Source organism: Canis lupus, chromosome 23 (assembly GCF_011100685.1).
Source record: "Canis lupus familiaris isolate Mischka breed German Shepherd chromosome 23, alternate assembly UU_Cfam_GSD_1.0, whole genome shotgun sequence".
NCBI classification, from domain to species: domain Eukaryota; kingdom Metazoa; phylum Chordata; class Mammalia; order Carnivora; family Canidae; genus Canis; species Canis lupus.
The window spans coordinates 9,775,940-9,797,391 of NC_049244.1; the positions used below are offsets into that span (position 1 = coordinate 9,775,940).

General features: G+C 40.5%; 1 protein-coding gene and 1 long non-coding RNA gene across 5 annotated transcripts in view; both read left to right on the top strand.

Moving 5' to 3' along the window:
- MYRIP (myosin VIIA and Rab interacting protein) overlaps positions 1–21,452 on the top strand; it is a 361,492-nt gene that overhangs the window by 150,222 nt on the left and 189,818 nt on the right. For all 4 annotated transcript variants that reach the window (XM_038570505.1, XM_038570504.1, XM_038570506.1 and 1 more), the window contains exon 3: positions 350–571. In XM_038570505.1, coding sequence (XP_038426433.1) covers positions 350–571 — 222 coding nt within the window. The remainder of the gene's footprint in view (positions 1–349; positions 572–21,452) is intronic.
- On the top strand, positions 13,278–20,434 carry LOC111091878. Its single transcript, XR_005376871.1, has 2 exons — positions 13,278–13,608; positions 19,793–20,434. It is a non-coding gene; the product is annotated as an uncharacterized LOC111091878 (long non-coding RNA).

Consider the following 21,452-nt stretch of genomic DNA (forward strand, 5'->3'; position numbering starts at 1 on the left):
TTTGAGCATAGATGATCTTCTGCTACTTTAAAAAGGCATTAAGTTAAAGGTATTATTTTCCAAGGATGTGCTTAGTTTTTATAATTTTATCTCAACCTATTGTCTGAAATATTAGTAATCAGGCTTATGTGATTTCTCATAGAAATCATGACATGCTGAAGTGCACAAAAATTAATCCACCATCAGGGTTCCTTTCTGGATATCATGTCAAGCAATTGGTCTTTCAGAGTTTATCATTTTGTGGGAAGATCCTACATAGTGGCTTGGCCTGTAGGTGGCCCAGGTGGATGCTTTATGGGAGAGCGTCCTGACGTGGTGTGCTATTTCTCTTCCCCTCCCGGTTGCCCAGCGAGATGAAGCAGAAGCTGGCTGAGGAAGGCAGCAAGTGCAGCATCCTCTCAAAGCACCAGAAGTTCGTGGAGCACTGCTGCATGCGCTGCTGCTCGCCCTTCACCTTCCTGGTCAACACCAAGCGCAGATGTGCCGACTGTAAGTTCAATGTCTGCAAGAGCTGCTGCTCCTACCAGAAGCATGAGAAGGTGTGGATCTGCTGTGTCTGCCAGCAAGCCAGGTGAGTGGCCAGGGGGACTCAAGGTGCCTGCTGGTAGCACTCTCTTCCTTTAGCCAGACAGAAGCAGCAGAGGTTGCCTGGTCAGCAGAGTACTTACCGCAGTAGAGATTGCCAGTGTGTAGGACACCATGTGACCTTCACAAAGAGAATGAGGGAGGGCTGTGCTTCTTGTCTTGTCCTTTCATTCATTCATTCTACAGGTGTGTGCTGGATTCTTAGGAATTATGCTGAGTGCAAGAACATGGTGGTGGACCAGGCAGTTTGCTTAGGGGGGTGATGAATGCTTGAGTGTTGATCATGGTATAGACTGATATGGGCCTGACCAGTTCACCTGTTGACTGTAGGGATGCAGAGCAAGGAGCCACTAGCTCTAGGGCTTGGAAAAAGCTTCACAGAAAACAAGAAATAAAGACAGGATGGTAAAACATGAAAAAGAATTACTAACGTAAAAAGGGGTAGGGATGATGGTCTCTATGTGAAGGAAATGGCTAGCATGGAGTCTCACAGAGATAGTGTTTTTATTCTCCCTCAGTGACTGCCAGAGCATTTCTTCGATACACTGAGTATTTGGAAACTAAGAAGTTTGATAAGTTAGGGTCTGGTTTTTGTTCCTTGGAATTCTTAAATTTTTGCTGATCCTAGCATCTGCAGAACACATTTGTATTCATTGCATCTTTCCATAATGCCTTTCACTGTGAGCAAGACAGAGACTGGCTGGTCCCAAGAACACATATAGGAGCTCCTGCCTCCCTTGTCTTTTCCTTCCTTTGTTCCTCCTGCCTTGTTTGCTCACTTATATCCTTTAATTTATCAAGGCCCAGCATTTTCCCATAAAGTTAGTTAATGGAGATGACTGCTGAGCTCCCTTGAGATCCCCAGGGACTCAGTCTCTGAGCTATAAAGAGAAACCAACTGAAGCAGATATGGTCTGTTGTCCAGGATGTGGTGCTGGCCAGGTTCTGCATATGACTTTCAGAGCAGGGAACCTCTTCGAGTCCCCGTATACCAGCTGGGTAAGAGAAGAAGCCCTGTGACAGCAAAGAGAGGGAGGAGACTTTAATTGTAGGTGAACCTACAATTATGGTTGGGAGTGGATGATGCAAACAGATTTGTTCCATGTCTTCCCTTTCTCAGTAAAGGTGGGTTAAGATCAAATGCATGCATATAACAAGTGAGTTGGATGTTGGAGGAGATGATGTGCAGTAGACATTCTAGAAGTTGGAGATCCAGGCTTTTGAGCTGGGTTCTGATCATTGATTTGTGTACTTCCAACCAGTGCATTGTGCATTTTGCTCCAACCATACTCGATCTCACCTATGTGGACCTGAGGAAAGTAGATGGTCAGGTTCATCCTGGGCTGGGGAGTTTTGAAAGACAGGGTTTGGAATAGATGCAAAGGTAGTAGAGTTTCAGATATTTAAAATGTAGACATTAGAATGATAGACTAATCTGGATAGAGAAGGAAGGAAGGACAAAAAGGAGATGTAAATAGTTGGAAGTAAATGAAGATGTCATTCAGCTGGAAGTACCTGGTAAAGTTAAAGAACTGTCACCACGGGGGTACTTAGCAGAGAAAATTTGTATAGGAGAAAAGATGTTTGAAGTAGGGGTTTCCGAAGCAGATCCATTGGATGGTGAATGTGAGTGTAGAAGGCTGAGGTCTAGCTGAAGAAGGCATGAGACGGAAAGGCAAATGCACATGGATTCTGAAGGGACCAGGTTGATGGCAGAAGTATGGAGGTGGAGACTAACCCATGGGTGACACAATTTTCTTGAGTAAGGAGAACTAGCAGGCCAGGAGGTGACAGAAATAAGGAATGGAAGAGCATAGTGTGGCTGAATGTCACGATTGTGCACCCAGCAAGCTGGGTGGGTCTTACACAGCATTGGACTCAAACATCTGCCATGGCACCACCGTCTTGCACCCATATTAGTGACCAGCCTAATCCATAGTGAATGCCTCAAGGACAGGGACCCTCCCTGTCTTCAATTCCAGTTGCAGCACAAGAGCCTACAAAAGGCACACAAATCTTTGTGAGTTGAGTAACAGAACAGGACAATGTTCCAAAGCAGCCAAATGCATGGTACAAAAGAGGCTTCGGAAATTTTAAAGAGAAAAGGATCCAGAGAGTATAGGGTGTTAATGAGGTTTCCTGGAAGATGAGAGGACCCCAGATGGAACTCATGTTGGGAAGAGAAATCACAGGGCATTCTTGGAAAAGGTATGCCAAAAGCAAAAAAGATCCCCCAGGGTGTGCAGAGGGCCTGGAACAGACCATTCTTTGTGGTAGCATGTAGAATTAGGAAAGTTTAGGTAAAGAATTTGGGTTTTATCCTCATGGGGTTATGACATCATTGAAATTTCAAACCCTAGCAGTTATTAAAATATGCTATTCTTTACCATCAATGTATTCACCCCCACACAGAAGGAAATACTAGTACTTGCATGATCTTGTTTCTTTCAGTTTTTCTCTATTCCTCTTCTCAGTGGATCAGAAAAATTCTCCAAATCTACTAAACAGTTAATAGCCATACGACATGCAGTCACAGCCTTTTGACCCCACATACCCTGAGTTGTGTGTCTGGGTCTATTATCAGTTACAACTAAATCATATGTTGCTTTCATCAAACAGCAGTGTATTAAGTGAGCACTACACTACCTTGAGATCATATCACTTATACATGGAAGAACCTTGCTCAAAAGCCAGTCTTCTGGTAAAATACTGTGCTATTTCACTTATATTAGATTGTCTCAAGCAATAGTCAGATATCGAAAGGGCAATAAATGGTTTGTAAGGCTATATTTTAAATTTCTATTTCACATTGCTAACCACTTAATGAGGAGGCAGTTGGCTTAGGTAAACCCATTAAACTAAATGTTGCATCATTTCCATGTCAACATTGCATGACAACTCCCTGAGCCTTGGAAGGGCATCAGAAAATAAAGAACCATTCATAGAAGGATACCTTGAAAGATATCCGAAAAACTAATCAACCTTTGTTTATTAGTTTTTAAAGAAAGAGGAGGATTACTTAGAAGTCATCTACATTCTGTGTGTCTGGAACAGATAGAGCACATCACACTTGTTTAATCAAAGTTGGCAGAAGGAGAATACTGAGGAAAAGTTGGAAATTTTGCTGGTTCATCATGTCATGTGGAGACATTTCTGGGAGTCTTAGGATTGTAATATTGATGGAAAAGTGAAGCTCATTCTCTATTTTACTCCAGTTCAATATGGGAACCTATCTAGGGAAAAATCAGCAGTGTGGCAGGTTTTTCTTCTAGAAATTTCTCTAAGGCCCAATTTGGTAAAGAAGTATGTCTGTGGCCAAAGCACCTCAGTTATATGACCTGTAGGCTGACAGTCTTTCATATTTTGAAGGATGCCTCAGAAGCTTTATTTTACTTATGTGGTCAGGCTGTATAACTCAGCACTACGTAACAGCCACAGCCAAATTCATCATGTGAAGCATTTAAGGACTACTTTGATTTGAATCATGTATGAAAAATTTCTGATTAATAACAGCTTGTAAAGCCTGTCCAGTTTCTTGAAACAGAAAAAAATAGTTTAAAACAGATTGTTTAGACTTTAAATACAGATTTTACTTGGCAAAAGCTGGTGCCACACTGGAGGATGGCATTGTGGGCACTATGGTGCCATCCACATTGTTCATCAGTTTCTCTGCTCCTGGTGCAAACTGAGATTCACCTCTTGGTTTAGAAGTGATTTATTTTATTGTGGATATTTGTCCAGCAGATTCATATTCAAGCAGTTGGATTTAAAACCACTGTATACATGAGAATCTATGAAGAATACATTGTGTGTGTGTGTGTGTGTGTGTGTGTGTGTGTGTGAAATCTCAGTGAAATGCTTGATAGCAGCTCTATGAAGTTGCAGAAGTAACGACTTTTGTGAGGCCACATTCAGACCCATATTTCACTGTCCACTGGCCACAATGTACTTTTTCTTTCCTACATAAATTAGTCGCATTTTTGCTGCATTGATTTAGTTTCAAGCTGCTTGTCCAGAGGCAACCATATGCATATAGAGCCATGAATAATTATAAGAATTCTTGTCCACAAAAAATTAAGGAGCTAGGAGTTGAGTGAGGGTAGACATTCATGCAAAAATATTAACAAATTGCATCAGAAATAAATGACTTTATCAGGCACCTGGGCCTGTCTATGGTGTAGTTCTAAATGAGCAACTTGGGTTAGAAATGTAGGGTTCATCAGGAAAGACCCAGATAGTGTCTAATCTCTGTAAAACTGGTAGAATTTGTAAATTCAGATTTCTTCTCTTTTGTTTCATGTCCTAGTCTTCTGTTTGGCTATTTATTACAATAAAAGTATTTTAATTTTAAGTGAAAACTCCCTTTTAATGGTCATTGCTATAATTATGATCAGCGGGTTAGTTCATCATCCATTCTTTTGCTTCATATGTTTTCCATTAGGCTATTTTTGTGAGGCACCTGGGTGGCTCAATCGGTTAAGCATCTGACTCTTGGTTTTGGCTCAGGTCATGATCTCAGGATGGTGAAATCAAGCACCATGTGGGGCTCTGGCACTCAGCATGAAGTCTACTTGGCCCTCTCCCTCCCCCTCTGCTCCTTTCCTTCTGTCCCTCCCCCCTGTGTGTGCACACACGCTCGTACACACGCTCTTTCAGATAAATAAATAATAATGTATTTTTAAAAAGCAATTTTTGTTGTCATTTTAGAATTTTTAACTTTAACTTTGGAAAATAAATATTAGATGAATTTATTAGAAAATGAATGATGGATTCTTTATTTTGAAGGTTATAAAGCCAATGGGATACTACTGAATCATTCCCTTTGTCATATATATATGAATTTATCTTTCAACAATTTATTGTATAGATTTGTTCAAACATCATAAATAAGGATGTATAGTAGTTGCATTTAAGATATTCTGCAGGAGATAAAACTTTGAGAGTGAGCCCAGACCTTGCTCAGCCATTGTCATTGGGGGTTGAATTGGTTCCAGAATAATGCTCTTATTATTCTTGAGAACAAATGGTCTTCCTAGTTCTCTGCTTCATTATAAAAATTGTTCTCTCTGATTTTTTAAAAGGTTTTATATTTATTCATGAGAGAAATATATAGAGAGAGGCAGAGACATAGGGAGAGGGAGAAGCAGGCTCCTCAAAGGGAGCCCGATGTGGGACTGGAGCCCAATGTGGGACTCCATCCTGGGACTGGGATCACACCCTGAGCAGAAGATGGACGCTTGACTGCTGAGCCACTCAGGTGTCCCTGTCCTCTCTGATTTTTGTCACTATGTGCTGTTATCTTTAACATAGACCGATTTGGGAGATTGTTGTCAGAGAATGTGAAAAAAAAAATTATCCTTGGAATTGAAATCAAAACACATCTTCTCATTATACCTGTGTCATTTGCTTTGTTTTTTTTTTTCTGAGACAACTTTAGGCTTCATTTCTTTTAACTTGGAGTTGAATATCCTTTACTTGTATTCAATCACTTATTCCTTGATTATTCACATGGTCTACATGATCATAAACTAGCATTCTACCCTTTTGGTATAAACTCCACAGTATGTTTTAGAGATACACCAGTGGATTCGCAATATCCCTAAAGAAGATACAGTATTAAAAAATCATCACTATGGAATAAGGCCGTTCACAGGTGAGCAAATATATGTGAAGATACTGAACCTCACTAGAAAGCAAGGCAACAGAGATATATGCTTCAAGTAGTTTTGTTTTTCTCATCAAATTAGTGATTTTTTCATCATTCTGCTCAGTGTTGACAAGGGTAGATTGAAATCATCCACTGCTGGTGGGATCGAAATAGGCATAACCTTTTACCAACATGTATCAAGGGCCTATAGCATGTCCAAGCCCCTGAACCCAGTAATTTCATTTTTGAAAACCTATACCTGAAGAGAAGATGGAAGATTTTTTAATATTATGTAAAAACGAGATGTATAAATAATAGTGAAAGGGAAAATAAGGGAAGGGAGAAGAAATGTGTGGGAAATATCAGAAAGGGAGACAGAACGTAAAGACTGCTAACTCTGGGAAACGAACTAGGGGCGGTAGAAGGGGAGGAGGGCGGGGGGTGGGAGTGAATGGGTGACGGGCACTGGGTGTTATTCTGTATGTTAGTAAATTGAACACCAATAAAAAAAAATGAAAGTAAAAAAAAAAAAAAACGAGATGTATGGAATTATTATGTTTTTTAAAGGTTTTATTTATTTACCCATGAGAGACACAGAGAGAGAGAGGCAGAGACACAGGCAGAGGGAGAAACAGGCTCCATGCAGGGACCCTGACGTGGGACTCGATCCTGGGTCTCCAGGATCATGCCCCAGACTGAAGGTGGCACCAAATTGCTGAGCCACCCGAGCTGCCCTGGAATTATTTTTAATACAAAAACAGAAGTAATCTAAATGTCCAACAGTAAAACAGTGGAAATAAATTGGGGCATATTCAACTTGATGGAATATGATAAGGCCTTTAAGGAGGAGATGAGCACTGGATGTTTACTGTATGTTGGCATGTTGAATTTAAATAAAATTTTAAAAAATAAAATAGCATATGTATTATATTAGCATGGGTAAATTCTTCCATTAAAATGTTAGATTAATAGGACGCCTGGGTGGCTCAGAGGTTGAGCTTATGCCTTTGACTTAGGGCGTGATCCTGGGGTCCCAGGATCAAGTCCCATATCAGGCTTCCTGCATAGAGCCTGCTTCTCCCTCTGCCTATGTCTCTGCCTGTTTCTCTCTCTGTGTGTCTCTCATACATAAATAAATAAAACTTTAAAAATAAATAAATAATAAATACATAAATAAATAAATACAATGTTAGATTAAAAACAATAGTGCTGGGATCCCTGGGTGGCTCATCGGTTTGGCGCCTGCCTTTGGTCCAGGGCGCGATCCTGGAGTCCAGGGATCGAGTCCCGAGTCGGACTCCCGTCATGGAGCCTGCTTCTCCCTCTGCCTGTGTCTCTGCCTCTCTCTCTCTCTATGTCTATCATGAATAAATAAATAAAATCTTAAAAAAAAACAATAGTGCTACAATGTACATGTAATATAATTGTTATATAATAAAATAAATAGAATAAAGACTGAAAGGCAGTTTACACTCATCAATGCTGTTAACATTAACATTGGGAGATAACATATGGATAATTTTTCTTTTACCTCTGTTTTCCATTTAGGTTTCAAATTTACCACATTTTACACATATGCTTCTATAACCAGGTATACATAAAACAAACATAAAGAAATCTAGGATGTGCTCCTTTCTCTCCTTCCCATTCCAAATACTACCCTCATCACCCCATTGTTGTTCTTCCTCCAGCAGCCCCCCTGCATTACACCACAGAGCTAAAACCACCCAGGTTCCCAGGGAAAATGGAACCATCAAAGGGGACTTGTATTTTGAAGTTCCAAATAATGGGCACTTAAGATTGTAGATATCAGGGATCCCTCGGTGGCACAGCGGTTTAGTGCCTGCCTTTGGCCCAGGGCGCGATCCTGGAGACCCGGGATCGAATCCCACGTCGGGCTCCCGGTGCATGGAGCCTGCTTCTCCCTCTGCCTGTGTCTCTGCCTCTCTCTCTCTCTCTCTCTCTCTCTCTCTGTGACTATCATAAATAAATTAAAAAAATTAAAAAAAAAAAAGATTGTAGATATCAGCCTGTCAATAATAGATCTCCATAGAGACCATGACTGCAGCACCCAGTCTGATCGTTGTCAGAGTGACCTGAATCATGAAGCAGTTGGGAATTTTGAGAAATGTAAATTGCCCCCAGTGAAAGCTAAACATCTATTTTCTGGTCTCCGATTTTTTTACTATCAATAGATTAAATAGCAAATATATCAGGAGTACCTGTTATGGGCATGGGATTGAATTTGCCTTTTCAGATGAGTTATTTCATGTAACCCTTTCGAGAACTCTGTGAGAGGGCAAGATTAGCCCCAGTTTAGAGGCAGGGAGGTCTGAAACTTGGAATGACCAACTGGCTAGCCAAGATCACTTAGTTCGGCCCCAAGTTCAGGACTCTCTTTACAGGCTCCCCCAGGAACACAACCTGAGCCCTTGGGCCCCATTCCTTCAGCTTCCCAGCAGGCCTGCTTGCTCAGCCAGCTACTGGGACCCTACTTTTAAGTCTGTGGAAGCCCCAGACAGTCTGTGCTCCAGTGTTAAAGGGGTAGTGTAGATTTCTGTTCCTCTTGAAGGCACTGTGTGTCTATAGGCAGTTAACTGGGCACTCACACTTCCTGTGCAGCCATAGCAATGAGGACAGCCTAAGACACGGGAGTGAATATCAGGGAGGAAGAGTAAGGTACCACATGATATTCCCTTCCCTTTGGTACTCTGAGCTCCTCACGGCCCTCTTAGCTGAGGCCTTTCACTCTCACATGTATCCGGTCTGAACCACCAGGGTTGAGTGGGTACTATATCCACTGAATGACTGATTCTCTAAAAGCCTACCTTTTAAGGGAAAATACAGACTATGACATTGTGTGACACTGAGCATTAAGAGCATGAACTAAATCTTTGAGATATTTTGGTAAACCATTGGCCTCTCAGCACATCTTTTAATAGGTTTAAAAAAGAGAAGAAAGATTTACTTCGACAAACAAAGCTTAGTAGGCTTTTGATTAAATCTGTAGTGTTCACAATGAGCATTTAGGATACATTTTTCGGCTGATAACCATGGTTTTTTACTAACATGTTTGTTTAGATAAGGAGCTGTGACAGCTAATTTTATGTGTCAGCATGGCTAGGCCATGCTCCCCAGGTATTTGGTCAAACAGTAGTCTAGATGTTGCTGTGAAGATATTTTTTAGATCATATTAACTTTTAAATCATTAGATTCTTAGTAAAGCAGATTACCCTCTATAATGTGTGAGCCCTGTCCAATCAGTTGAAGGCCTTTGAGAAGAAAAGACTGAGGCTGACAGCCTTTAGACAAGCTGCAACAGCCACTCTTCTCTGGGTCTCCAGCCTGCTGGTCTACCCTGCCAAAGATTTTGACTTGCCAGCATCCAGAGTTCTATGATCCAACTTCTTAAAATAAATATCTCCCTCAAGAGATGATGATGAAGATGATAGATGATAGATAGATAGATAGATAGATAGATCTCCTATTGGTTCATTTTTTTCCTGAAGGAATGAGAACTAATACAGGGACTTTCAAGGAATGTAGGACAAGGGGAGATGGGAGATAGACAGAGAGAAGTGAAATGGGAGACACTACTGTATATTCTCCTGCTTGGCCCCAGAGAGAGGAAGCTACAGGCAGAAACAAAGAAGCTGTTTTCACCATGGAACATGGGACCCAACAGTGTTACTCTGCAGCCTAGAGGACAGTGTATGATATAGACCTGGGGAGGGAGACATTCCCATTTGAGAACAGAAGCTCAAACATAGGGAGGATTACTGGCCCTAGTAGCACTGAGGGAAGCTGGACAGTGATTTGGCATTTGCAAAGGAGAGAAGGGCCTGGTGGTAGAGAATCCTAAATCCAGTGGTTTCTCTACAACTGGACATTAGCAGGGATTAGAAAGGGGAAGCACCACCAGTGACTTCCCGGGAGACTTCCTAGGACTCCAAAAAAGACCCAGGAGACACACTGTAGGTGGAGACTGATGTCCTTCCTGCTTTGTTCAGGAGGAGACACAGAACCCAGAACATCAGAATTGTAAATAAGATTACCACATATGTGTATCTTCCCTTAGGTGGGGAGCTTGGGGAAATTTGAGTTGCAGCAGTAATGCAGGCATTGATTTAGGCAAAGCAGGAAAAAAAGAAAACTTGGGATATGAAAAAGTGGAAGATGAACCACCTCAGTCAATAAATGGGCCCATGACCCTAAAAATGCCAATCTGATCCTCTCTGGAAATTTGAATCTTGGGTACAGCAACACATCAACTGAGGCAATTAGAGCTGAGTCATCCCAAGATAGGTGACAAAATGATGACAGGTGTTGATGTTCCCATTACTGAGATCTCTGATGCTGCTGCCTCAGGTCTTAGATATTCAACTTTTCCCTCAATTCTTTAAGCCATCAGACCTTTTCATTAAGTTACCTTTTCAAAGAAGTCATCCAGATTTCATTCTTGCTGTTTAAAACAGAACCTAGGGGCATCCCTGGGTGGCTCAGCGGTTTAGCGCCACCATTGGTCCAGGGCGTGATCCTGGAGACCCAGGATCGAGTCCCAAATTAGGCTCCCTGCATGGAGTCTGCTTCTCCCTCTGCCTGTGTCTATGACTCTCTGTGTCTCTCATGAATAAATAAATAAAATATCTACAAAAAAATAAATAAAACAGAACTTAAAGAACTGTAACTGGTACGTAGACATAATACAATCAGAGCTGCAAGATAGAAATTTTAGGCCAAGGAGAAGAGGCATGTGACCATTCCTGACATGGGACTGAGAAGGGGATATTTTTGTTTTTTGCATGTTTTCTAATCTTCCACACTTAAATGTGTTGTCTTGAAACTGGCATGTCTAGCCAATAATTCAGTGTGACCTGCAAGAAAAAGAGTTCACAAATTTCTAATTGTCTAAAATCCCTGTTGCATAATAAACAGAAAGGGTTTCAGCTATACATTAATTCAATATGTACTAGGAAGAGAAGAGCTGGTCTATGAGAATAGAGGAAGATGTGAGGGTGTAAGTGATGTTTGTGTATAGGCCAGGAGTGCCACAAACATGTCCTTGTACCTAACGGCTGAGCATTATCCCCTTTTGTAGGTCAGGTGATTTCTGCTTCTTTAGTTTCAACGAAATTGAAGGAGGACCTAAATGACCACTAAAAATAATATTGAATCCTATATTGCCATGTGATTTCAGGCATATAACTCAGATGGAGTTCAAAGTTGAAGGACATTACTATTTAAAAAAAACTGCTTCTGTTCCCATCTATAGTAAAAAAATTCCTCAGAGTTTAGTTTTTAATAAGAACACATAAAATGAGTGCTAAACACAATCTCATTCAAATAATAAATATCCATCTGTGCATAAAGGAACCAATAAAAATGCCACCTCACTACAAGACACATTTTCAATAAGTAAATGTATGTTTATGTTTCTTTTTTTTTTTTAATTTTTATTTATTTACTTATGATAGTCACAGAGAGAGAGAGAGAGAGGCAGAGACACAGGCAGAGGGAGAAGCAGGCTCCATGCATCGGGAGCCTGATATGGGATTCGATCCCGGGTCTCCAGGATCACGCCCTGGGCCAAAGGCAGGCGCCAAACCGCTGCGCCACCCAGGGATCCCTATGTTTATGTTTCTTTACTATTTATCAGAATTTGAATATATGTATGAGGGGTTTTTTTTGTATTCCAATAGAACTTTATGAGCACTGAAGGTTGAATTTCATGCAGTTTTCATATGCTATGAGATATTGTATATTTATGTTCTTGACTAATTGTATCTTAATAATCAGAATTGATAACTAAACCCAAGATAAATATTTTGACACTTTGAGCTTCAAGGCTCAAAAGTTAATTAAATTCAATTTATTGCACATATTTCTGTGACAAAGAATGATATCAGGGTGATAAATAATACATAAACATAAAAATATGTGACATTAAAATGAAATTCTGAAAGGGAAGTAAAGTGGGATAGAAATATCTATTCAAAGAGAGAAATGAAAAATGTTAATATTCTGGCTGTTAAAGAAGTCAGCCGGCAATGGCCCACAGACCAAATCTGGCCTGTTACCTGTTTTTATAACAAGTTTTGCCGGAACACAGCCATGTTTATGTACATGACCATGGCTTATTCAACTAAAAGAACAGATGTGAATAGTTACAGTGGAGACCATGTAGTTCACAGATACAAAAATATTTATCATCTGTCCACTTACAGAAAAAGTTTGCTAACCCCCAGCTTAGACCAATCATGGCCCATCACCTGGATCAACACATGCCCATCCCAAACATGCTGGGACACTCTTGTAGGATGTTTGCCAGGATGAAGCAGGGTGGATTTGATGACAACCATTAGTGTCTGCTATGTTGTACAGTTTGAAATATCTGGGGATTTCTGTTCATTGACTGCAGACCTATGGGTTATGGAACCCCAAGGAGAGAGCCACTTTCTGGCCTTGGCAACAGTGAGGAAGCTTAACAAATCGTTGGTCTTTTGGCAGCATTTTCTCCTAACAGTGACTGGTCTAGCAGGTGTCATCATCATGAACTTGCCTATTGACATGGTAGAGGGAAAATGCCAAATTTTAGCCATTTTAGACTCTGGTATTTAAATTTTTGCACTCAGTCTTGAGGCCAGTAGGCATTCCCCCAGCCCCACCTTTATTAGCCTATAATTAGCCAAATGCATATCCACCAACCATCAAGCCCCTAATTGATGATACATTAAGTTAAGAGAGAAAATCATTAGAAGATAGTCTTTAAAATTGAGCAAGTGATTGAACAGTTTGTCATTGTTTGAGGAAAAAAAAGAGACAAAAATATAAAAAGCACCTATGCCCTAGATACTTGATGACGTTCTGGAGATAGAAGAGGCCCATCTCTCTGGTTTGCCTCCCATTAACAGCCATACTGTACTGGACATGAAGAGGCCTTATGAAAGATGGTCCCTATAGTAACAATGCTTACAATAATGCTTAATTGTTACAATTATTGTAACAATGCCCTCCCTAACACTTCACTGTTTTCAAATGTCTTCGTTGAGGAGTACATCCAGGGCTAAGAGACCTTGCTAAAATGGCTTTTGCCAAAAGAAAGAGCTCCTTCACCTAGGCAAGAGGTGTCCGCTGGAAGCCCCAGAATAGATTCCACTTTTACCATTAGCTGGAGGTTCTCTCTAACTTGGTAAATAGAAACCAGAGAATTAATTGGGAATGACTGAAGCCATGCCATGGACTCAACCGTATATGATTATGAACATTCACATAAACATCATCGTAATTCAACAAATATAGAACACCGCACTGGCACACCTCAGAGATATTATGGGTTTGGTTCCAGATGACTGCAATGAAGGAAATCTCACAATAAGGTGAGTCAAATGAATTTTTTCATTTCCCAGGTCATATGAAAGTTATGTTTCCACTGTACTGTCATCTGTTGTGTGAAGTGGCATTATGTCCAAAATTACAATGTGCATATCTTTATTACAAATATTTATTGCCAAAAAATGTTAATCGTGTGAGTTTACAGTGAGTCATCATCACTGACTGCAGATCACTACAAATGTACTAATACTAAAGAAGTTTGAAATATTGTGAGACTAACCAACATGTGACACAGAGACACAAAGTGAGCAGATGTTGTTGGAAAAATGTGCCAAGAGACTTACTCGACACAGGGTTGCCACAGATCTTCAATTTAAAAAAAAAAAAAAACATGTTTGCTCAGTGCAATAAAGTGCAGCATGACAAAGTAAGGTATGCTTGCACATCTGGGTTCTGATGTCAATGTCAAATCCCTCCCTGCTAAAGAATTGAGAGTCTGACCAGTAGTTATGAGAGACAGCCCTGTCCCTGTCCCCATCCCCATTCATCTTCTTGGTTCTTGGTCTAGCAGTCATGCTTTCTCTCTGACTCTTCCCAGTTGGCTCAAGCATGAGTGTCTCATTAATCTAGGGCTTTTACAAAAACTGTGAAGGTGCAGTCTTTCTGCAGTTGGTCAGATTTCCTAGTTTAGAAATAGTGTCATTGGCAGGAGTGATTCCAAAGGTCCAGACACCTCTGCTCCTAACTGGCCCCTGCTCAGGTCCATAAATCCTTGAGCTTACCCACATTCCCTATAACTTGAGCTAATTTAGGTCCCCAAAACACCTTCTTGTGCTCTGCGCCTTATCCATGAGCACTTTTCAGCAACACCAGAGCTTTCAGCTTGGGCTTTTTGTTTAGGGACATGAACAGTTTCTAGAGCAAGTGAAACTAAGAATGAATTGTCTTATATCAGTTGATCCTGGCCAAAATATGCAGGACAATCTTTTTTTTTCCTGTCTATAAATGAGATTGAGGCCAAGAGGCTTAAGGGATTCACCTAAGTTTACACACTTGTTGGATGGTAGACGAAGACTCAGCAGCCGCTGTTAAGACACAAGAAGCTGGGAACCAGCACAGGGATCAGCTCCTAGCACATAATAGGCTACCAGTTGTTGGTGGTTGAAATTGTGAAAGAATAGAGAAACCCAGGCCTGAACTCCAGCATCCCTCAACCAATACTCTGCCAAGCTGTGTGATGAGAAATAGCCGTACCCGTCACAGATCAGTTTTCTTCAGAAGAATCATATCACTGAGAATGAGACAATGAAGGATTAACTGTAGTTACTGATGCAGTTACTGGAGATGCCTTTGAACAATCTTGGGAATCAAGATAGGCTAGGAGAAGCTAGCTAACTTTGAGAATTTTCATTCCAGAAACATTCATTCCAAATACACTTAATAATGTCCATTACTGCTGCCAAATACTGTGTTTTACCATGTGATTTAACAATAAATAATACACAGTTCTTGACACATGGAGCTCATAGTTGAGAAACTGGAGTGTGTTGGTGGGGTAACCAAAACTTACAAGCATGTTTTTACAATGTAATTAATTGTTGTAAGTGCTAGAATTCACATTAAAAAGTTGTGATTGGAGAAAGAAACGACCATCAGGGTATTATGCTGAGTGAAATAAGTCAATTGGAGAAGGACAAACATTATATGGTCTCATTCATTTGGGAAATATAAATAATAGTGAAAGGGAATAGAAGGGAAGGGAGAAGAAATGGGTAGGAAATATCAGAAAGGGAGACAGAACATGAAGACTCCTAACTCTGGGAAACGAACTAGGGGTGGTGGAAGAGGAGGAGGGCGGGGGGTGGGGGTAAATGGGTGACGGGCACTAAGGGGGGCACTTGATGGGATGAGCACTGGGTGTTATTCTGTATGTTGGTAAATTGAACACCAATAAAAAATAAATTTATTATTAAAAATAAATGAATAAATAAATAAATAGAAAAAAGAAAAGAAAAGAAACCACCATCAATTCTGGCTTGAGAAATCTGAGAAAGCTCTACAGAGGTCAGGATCCTTAAGAAGCATCTTGGAAAATAAGGAGACCACCAAAAAGACTGGGTGGTGAGCAGGGGAGGATATTGTAAATCAGAGTGGACCCTATCTTTTAGCATAAAGGGAATTACCAAAAAGCAAAACTATCTACAGATCACTTCTTCCAAATTTTATTTTTATTAGAGAAATTAAGCAAAATAGAGCATTATCTGGCAACTGTATTGAGCATTCTTTTGTTATTGTCCCCTAAAAACCTAAAGGTTTTCTTTTCTTTTCCTTTTCTTATTTTGGGGGGAGAGGGCTGGTGTTGAAGGTTGACATTTCAGAGATACCATCACAGGTGTGATAGGCACTATCTGGCTCTGGTGCTTTGGCACCAGATGCATCTTGAGCATGGCATGTTGGCACAGAGGTATGCTACGGGCCAGAGAAACAAAACATAAAGCTGTGGCTTGGGTGGAGAGTAGCTGAATGGATGATGAAGAACATGGCAATGTGCTGGGGACTAGAAGATGAGGGACAATGTATAGCAAGGTTAGGATGTTAAGTACTCTGCAAACAAATACCACCAGCCACCACTCCCACCTGCTCTTTCGCCAGCCCTATTGAGTGTGAGAAGGCTAGAAGCAAGCATATTTTCTTGGGCACTCGTTTTCCAGACATGGGGCGTCAGGGGCAGGGTAGGGCCCCTTCATCTTTCCATACTCTGCCCTGGCTGTGCACTGTGTGCTCTACAACCTTGTCCTCATCCTCATGCAGAGCAGGAGTGGGCAGTGGGACAGCCCTGGCCTCAATGCTGGGAGGGAGAAGCCCCTTAGGAAAGGCTTGCTCGGGGTAGGTGCCTGGGTGACCAAGTGTGATTAGATTGATCAGCAGTAAGAATTTTGTTTTCTCTGGTCTTAAACTAGGTTTTGGACCCTTCCCTTAAGCCAGTAAGACTGTAGTTGTTCATTGGTGCTCTGGGTGGGCTGCGACCAGAGCTTGAAACTCCTTGAGATGTTGAGAAAACCACAGGTGGTTCAGCATAACTAGTGTGCAGAGTGCCTCTGGGATGTCTGGGTAGGAGGCAGAAAGCCAGGGCATAGGTAGCCTCTGGCTCTTTAGAGAACATCTGTGGTTCTGTGGACATCAGCAGCAGTGCTTCCAGAACTACGCATGGCCGTTCTTTCTGTCTCTGGGATATAACTCCACATGAATATGGTTGAGGCAGTGGACACTTCCCTTGCCACCCCCATATATATCTTGTGATTCAGCTCCCTCCTGACACTGTTCCTACTACAATTAACAGTTTCACTATCATTTTTCCTGGTAGAGAAGATAGAACTCGTGGGCTCAGTTTTCAGCTCAGTGCCTGTTGACATAAGACCTTCAGCTTCAAGCTAGAGGCCTTCTCCCTCCTTCCTGACCCCCTCCAACACAACAAGAACCTTCCTTGTTGTCTGACTCGTGAATCTTCCTCCGGGTTCTCTGAGCTCATGTTTTCTCTGCTGGAAGAATATGACCATTCTCCCAGATGCCATAGGGGAAGCTTTATTTAGGGAGAATTTTATATAACAACCACTTACATAACGCTGTGTGCTAGGCATGCTCTAGAAGTATTACAAATATTAACTCTTTTAATATTCATAATGGTATATGAAGTAGGTACTGTCATTTGTCCCACTTTATGTACCAGGAAATGTAAGCATGAAGAAGTTAGATGACTTCGGTTGAATAGATTGGATTTTATTAAACAGCTTTGGTTCAATAGATGATATTGGATTGGCTGAAAAACCATAGCACATCATAAATCCAGCAGGTTGGGTACCTTACTGATATGAGTCAGTCTGTGCCATGTTGGAAATAGCACAGATGCTAGAATTACATATCTGAGTTCAAATCCACCACTCACTGCCAAGGGAAAAGGATAATAGCACCTTACCTTTGGAGTTGTGAGAATTTAATTGAAGGAACCTTCTTTAGTGCCTGACATTTGGGTGTTTAGTGAATGTCAGTTACTATTATTATGACTGCTGTTGTTGATGTCATGATCATAGCCTGGCTGGCTTTTCTAAGGACCCTAAGGAACAGCTCCCTTAGCAATGGTGGAGCACACTGTTATTGACTTCCCCAACCTCCCACTCCCGACCCTCTTCTTCTCTCCTGCCCCACCTCATACACCAGCCTCTTTATCTACTGGATTCTAGTGGCTCGGCTCTGGATGCACAGGAAGAGTCTCAATTAAGATTTCCAAGAAGCCTAAACAAAGACCTATGGCAAAGGCTGCCTTGAGCCAGTGTGTTCTTCACATTTTCCCTCAACTGACTCATCCCCACAGGCTTATTACTGAGATTGTATTTTGGGGTTAAGGCAACTGATCTCTCAAAATGACTTTCACAAAAGATAATTGAAAACTCTCTTTTCTAACACAGCAGAGCTCCTGAGTGGAATGGAACAGCCATGAGCAGCTGTAAGTGTTAGCTTAGGCAGGTTATATCTGCCATTGGCTAATTAGAAAGGAGAAGGTTGCTGACCCAGCACAGGTACCAAGTGCCTTGGTGGTCCTAGTGTGTCCTGCTCAGGGACACAAATGACCACTCTCAGACCATCCATAATTCATTCTTTCTCTAACACAGTGCACAGTGGTGCACACATAGGGTGATGGAACCTAAGTTATATCAAAAAGGTGATGATCCTCTACACTGGAAATGTCCATTAATAGGAAGCCCAGCTCTCTCTGTGTGTGTGTGTCTCTCATGAATAAAATAAAATCTTTATTAAAAAAAAGGGAAACCCAGATTTTTCATCTCTTGGCAGCACCTCCCAGAGGAAGGGATTAGTTTGGCAATCTCTCAAAGTACTCTTCAACCCTACATTCATTCATGTGGTCTGCATCAGACAGATCTGGCTTTGAATCCTGGATCAGCCATGTTTTTGCCATGTGACTCTGGGCAAGTTATACAGTCCTTTTGAATTTGGAAGTTATGAGAGTTTCCTCAAAAACTACTATAACCTAAACATAAATCACTTAGCAACACTTTAGCTACAATAAAAAGTATTCTTATTATGTTGTTTTCATTTTGAGCTTGTTAAATAGCTATTTCCTTTACTTTATAAAATATTAAACACAGTATAATTGCTTATGAACATCAAGGCACAGCAAAAATAATTGTTTTAATATTATTAAATTTAATTTAATTCTTATAGTTTCTTTCCCAGCATTGACCAAGGCAGTTAAAGATATTACCACTCAACAAATAAGGACACTTGTCCACTTGTCCACTTGTCTTTCTGAAAGATTTCATAGGATCATGCAGTGAATGTTCCAGGTTATTGACTCAAATCATTTAATTTTAGTGCCCCTAGGGGGATCCCTGGGTGGCGCAGCGGTTTAGCGCCTGCCTTTGGCCCAGGGCATGATCCTGGAGACCCGGGATCGAGTCCCACGTCGGGCTCCCGGTGCATGGAGCCTGCTTCTCCCTCTGCCTGTGTCTCTGCCTCTCTCTCTCTCTCTGTGACTATCATAAATAAATAAAAATTAAAAAACAAAATTAAAAAAAAAATTTTAGTGCCCCTAGGAACTAAAAAAAATGTGCACAACTTTCATATAAACATCAGGTAAAAACTATTTTACTGTATACATTTCATTTTTTTATGCTCAAATAAAATGTGTAATCATCAGGCTAAGTTATACAGCTGATGATTTTTAGCTTGGCAATATGGATGTCATCTTTAATAGCCAATGTTTCTTAATTTACTATGTAATAATAAAGTTATACAAAGAGAACTAAAAATTATTTGGCACATAATTATGGATTCATCACCTAAATTTTGAACTAAAATATTACGTAGCCTAATGGAAGCCTCTCAGTATCCCCCCTTAATTATATCTTCCTCCCTTACAAATATTTTTTAAAATATTTGTTTATTTGAGAGAGAGAGAGAATGAGTGAGAAGGGCAGAGAGAGAGAATCTCAAGCAAACTCCATATAATGCAGAGCTTGACCCAGGGCTCAATCTTACAACCCTGAGATCGTGACCTGAGCCAAAATCAAGAGTCAGACACTTAACTGATTGAACCACCCAGGTGCCCCCATTGTTCAACTTTATTATATCTACTCGTGTTACACGTATGGTTCATTTATATGGTAGAGATAGTGTTCATCAAATATCTTATATGCTCCCTATATTTTCCAGCCTCCTTTGCAGGTAGACCAGAGACACACAATTGATTTTGGACAAGCGACTCTGATCAGAAGTGTCACGTATCATGCTCAAGTCAAGACAGTTAACTAGAGGACCTTCCCTCTTCCCCTTCAATGGTGACCTTAAAGGCCTTATGTTCAAGTTGTGCAGCTATAAGATGGCGAAGTCTTTGCCTGGGTCTCTAAGTGATTGTATGGAACAGAGCCTCCTGCCAAGCCACACTGAACATGTAATATGTGCAAAAACAAAAACAAAAACAAAAATACCCTTGTAGTCTTAAGCCAACTAAAATTTGGAAGTTAGTATATCAAAGTCTATTCTGTCCTGAACAATACAGCCACTTGTACTGCATATGGTACTCCTTTGTACTGCACCACAATCCCTGTTCTCCTGTTAAAGGATATTTAAATTGTTTCTCATTTTTAACTGTTATAAAACAATGCTACCAGGACGTTCTTACACATTTATATACATGCACAAGAGTTTTTCTAGGATACATAGCTAGAATTGATTTTTAAGTTGTAGGGTATATATATATTCCACTTTACTAGCTGTATCCCAAATGTTCTCCATCAGAATTACAACAGTCTATATTCCCATAATTGGTATAATAAAATCCCTGTCACATCCTCACAGTTGGTATCAAAATGTATTTTTAGTTCTTGCAAATCTGATAGGTATAAAATGATGCTTTTAATTGTATTTTAATTATATTTTTAATTTACATAATATAAGTTAAGGTTTAATTGCATTTTATTTTACTAGTGAACTTATACATCTTTATATGTTTCCCAGCCATTTATATTTCCTCTTTGATGAATTGCCAATTTGTAACTTTTACTGATTTTCATATTTATTTTCTTCTTTTTCTTAAAAACAAGTAGAAGTTCCTTTTACATTATGAACACCAATCCCTAATCTTTTATTTGTGCTGCCAATATCCTCTCCCAGACTGTGGCCTTGCCCTTCATTTTTTTTATAATCAGAAATTGTACATTTTAATGTAGTAAAATTTTTAAGTCTTTTCCTTTTTAGTTAGGAATTTGGGTCTTTTGGGGGGCCTAGGTGGCTCAGTCAGTTAAGCATACTATTCTTGATTTCAGCTCAGGTCATGATCTCAGAGTCATGAGATCAAGCCCCACATTGGGCTCTGCACTGAACATGGAGTCTGCTTGAGATTCTCTCCCTCCCTCTACTTTCCCCTGACACCGATTCATGCACATGTATTCTCTCCAGGAAAACAAAAAAAGAAAAGAAAAAAAAAAAAAAGGAAATGTGAGTCTTTGAAAGAGATTCATTCCAGCTCTCAGGGTAGAAATATATTCTACTACATCTTCTTATAGAAGTTTTTGTTTGCTTTCAGTGTCCAGTAGTGGTTCCCCTTTTCCTATGGTATCACTTTCCATAGTTTCAGTTACCTGTGGTCAACTGAAGTCTGGAAGCAGATAATTCTCCTTCTCACAAATTGTCAGAAGGTCAGTAGGAGCCTAATGCTCTGTCACAGTCCCTACATCATTCACCTCCCTTTATGTCCTCACATGGCATTTCATCATCTCACATCATCACAAGAAGGGTGAGTATAGCTCAGTACGATATCTTGAGAGAGACCACAGTAAGATAGTTTACTGTCATTAATCTCTTACTGTGCCTA